At 34.0% G+C, this 2,547-nt stretch overlaps 1 protein-coding gene across 1 annotated transcript in view; it reads right to left on the bottom strand.

Annotated features, from left to right (window-relative positions):
• The window catches only part of Smp_169360 (putative kinesin), a gene marked incomplete at both ends in the record, with an annotated part of 71,929 nt that overhangs the window by 956 nt on the left and 68,426 nt on the right, over positions 1–2,547 (bottom strand). Inside the window, one exon of the mRNA XM_018794649.1 lies at positions 1,686–1,812. Within this exon, the coding sequence (XP_018649040.1) occupies positions 1,686–1,812 (127 nt within the window). The remainder of the gene's footprint in view (positions 1–1,685; positions 1,813–2,547) is intronic.

The raw sequence follows: 2,547 nt of genomic DNA, 5'->3' as shown, positions 1-2,547 counted from the left end.
GAGCACTTAACCGACAGACCACTGAGCCGACATCCGATGGTGTTAATGTCTAACTTCAACCAATCCACGAAATCGAATCTCGCGAGGCGGGATCGTAGATGCGCACTGCTGAGGAGTCCCACAATAGGACGAAACGGCCGTCCAGTGCTTTCAGGTTTTCCATGGTGGTCTAACCTCAATCGACTCATGATCTTGACTATAAATTTTATTTATTCTATTTGGGAAACAAATATTGATAATTTTAGGCTTTTAAAGTTACTATCCTTAAGTAGCCATCCATTTTACATCGATCACTAGTAAATATTACCTTTCTTTTTATGTACTATAAAATTTTATAATAAACTAGTGACTTTTAGTAAATTCTATACGAACTACTACCCTTTTATTTTGAGTTTACATCAATCATTTGTTAGATTTATCATGTCAAAATCGAAAAAATAGGTAAGAGATGAAGTAAAAGAAAAATCAAAATTTTATTGAAGAAAACAATAATTATATACTGTAGAAAATAATATTTATTCTGATATACATCGAATACATCCACATGTATTACAAGAACCGATTGTTCTAATTTTAGGGAAGAAATAACAACAAGAAATATGGGTTTTCTCAGCAATGGAAACAATCTAATTTTATGAATTTTTCTGAGAGAAAAACTATTTAAAATGATTAATTATATTGGATAATGTAATTAGTACGAAACAGTGTATTAAAGCAAAATAACAAGTAACTCCACTCTTGTTGAGTGAAATAATAATTAGTAAAATATATAGGCATATTATTATAATAGAGAAATGAGATGGAGTCGGTTTGAAAAATGAGACGTATTTTCGTTACGTATCTCGAATAACCAGGTCACACATGTGGTTGTACCGCTGTATCGCATTTCTCCTCACAAACTGATCGTTTTATAGTCTCATCCTTTGAAACCTCTCTCAGCTGAGGTATAATTTGTCATATGTTGAAAGGTTGTTTAGTGAGATCATCGGAAAATTAACTCAGTATATGAGATAGGCGGATAGCATGGTGATCATATGTAATGAGGGGTTCGATATGGCTTGGATGTCAGACAGATTCTGTAGTATATAGTATGATATCGTACATACTCATGATGAAAAAAGTATTAAACGATTAGGCAAACGGAGGATAAAACTGTGAAACGATCAGTTTATGGGAAGTTCAACCTGGAATGATGACCATCTAGACTTTTAGATTTTCTGTCTGCTGCAGTACAAGCTAGTATTGGTTCAATGCTTCTTCAATAGAACTGAGCAAATGTGCTCTGAACGTTCGTTTGAAGAAGACCCGAAACTGCCAGTCGAACCCCTGATTTTAAATGGTCATTCATTGACGTTTATTACATTGGTGCAAATTCAGTTAACACCAAAAATGTTTCTTGATTTATATCTCTTTATTATCTAGAATACAATCGGATAGCACTATTTTGAAACAGAGACTGAAAACAGAAACGAAGAAAACATACTTTGTTGCTAAGTTGATTGTCATCCAAAAACCTAACCTCATAAATCTATATAGGCATAGACCGTTTAAAAACGATCAGTCCACATACTATTGAATTTACCAACTCAAGTCTTTGTATGGAGATACATACCTAAGGAAAAGCAATAGAAAAGTGCAGTCAACTTGTCCCCTATATAAATAAAAATTCTTTAATTGTAACTCACGATCAAAACTCCATGTAGAAGGATCAATTAGAAGACGATCTTTTGCTGTCATTAACTCCATTTTAAGCATATCTTGTTGTGCAAGTAAATCATACGTTTTTTCATATCGTATTTGACGTTCCATTTCCTATTGAATAATAAAAAAAAAGAAATTCACAAACAAAGAAAAAAGAGAAAAATTGGTAATCATAAAGAATTTTAAAAAAATGAATATAGAATGTGAAATGAATTATTTAAAATAATAACTACAATTAGAATAGATAAGAAAGAAGAACTAATCACTTTTTATAAAAGAACTTTCGTCCAAATTAGTGCGAATAGTTTCACAGTATTCGGGTACCAAGTTGATGTAAGACACTAAATAGGAATAATATATATTTGTAAAATCTCAGCGAATGAATTTAAAGTAAACCCAACGTTTCACCTGGTAATATTTCCTTGAAAAAGCTTGAAACAGATTGCCAGGCGAAACGTTGAATTTACTTCAAATTCATGTGCTGAGATTTTACAAATTTATTATTCCTATTTAGAAGGGGTTTTTGTGGAGATTTAGTATTTTCATAGTTGAAAGCATGAGTCAATTGAAGCTAGACGACCAAGGACCACCCAGAAGCACTGGAGGGCCAACTCGTTCTATTGAGGGACTCCTCAGCAGTGAGCATCCACGACCTCGCCTTGCGAGATTCGAACCCAGGACCTACCAGTCTCGTGCCTGTTGTGAAATAGGAACTCACTGAAAACAATTGGTGAACGGTTGCTCAACTTCATGGATTGGTTGAAGTTAGACATCAACACCATCAGATGATGACTCAGTGGTCTATCGGTTAAGTGCTCTGGCGTGACACTGGTATGTCCTGGGTTC

Source organism: Schistosoma mansoni, chromosome 1 (genome assembly GCF_000237925.1).
Source record: "Schistosoma mansoni strain Puerto Rico chromosome 1, complete genome".
Taxonomy (NCBI): domain Eukaryota; kingdom Metazoa; phylum Platyhelminthes; class Trematoda; order Strigeidida; family Schistosomatidae; genus Schistosoma; species Schistosoma mansoni.
Note: the sequence above shows the minus strand (reverse complement) of the source record. Positions and strands in the feature narration are given on the sequence as shown.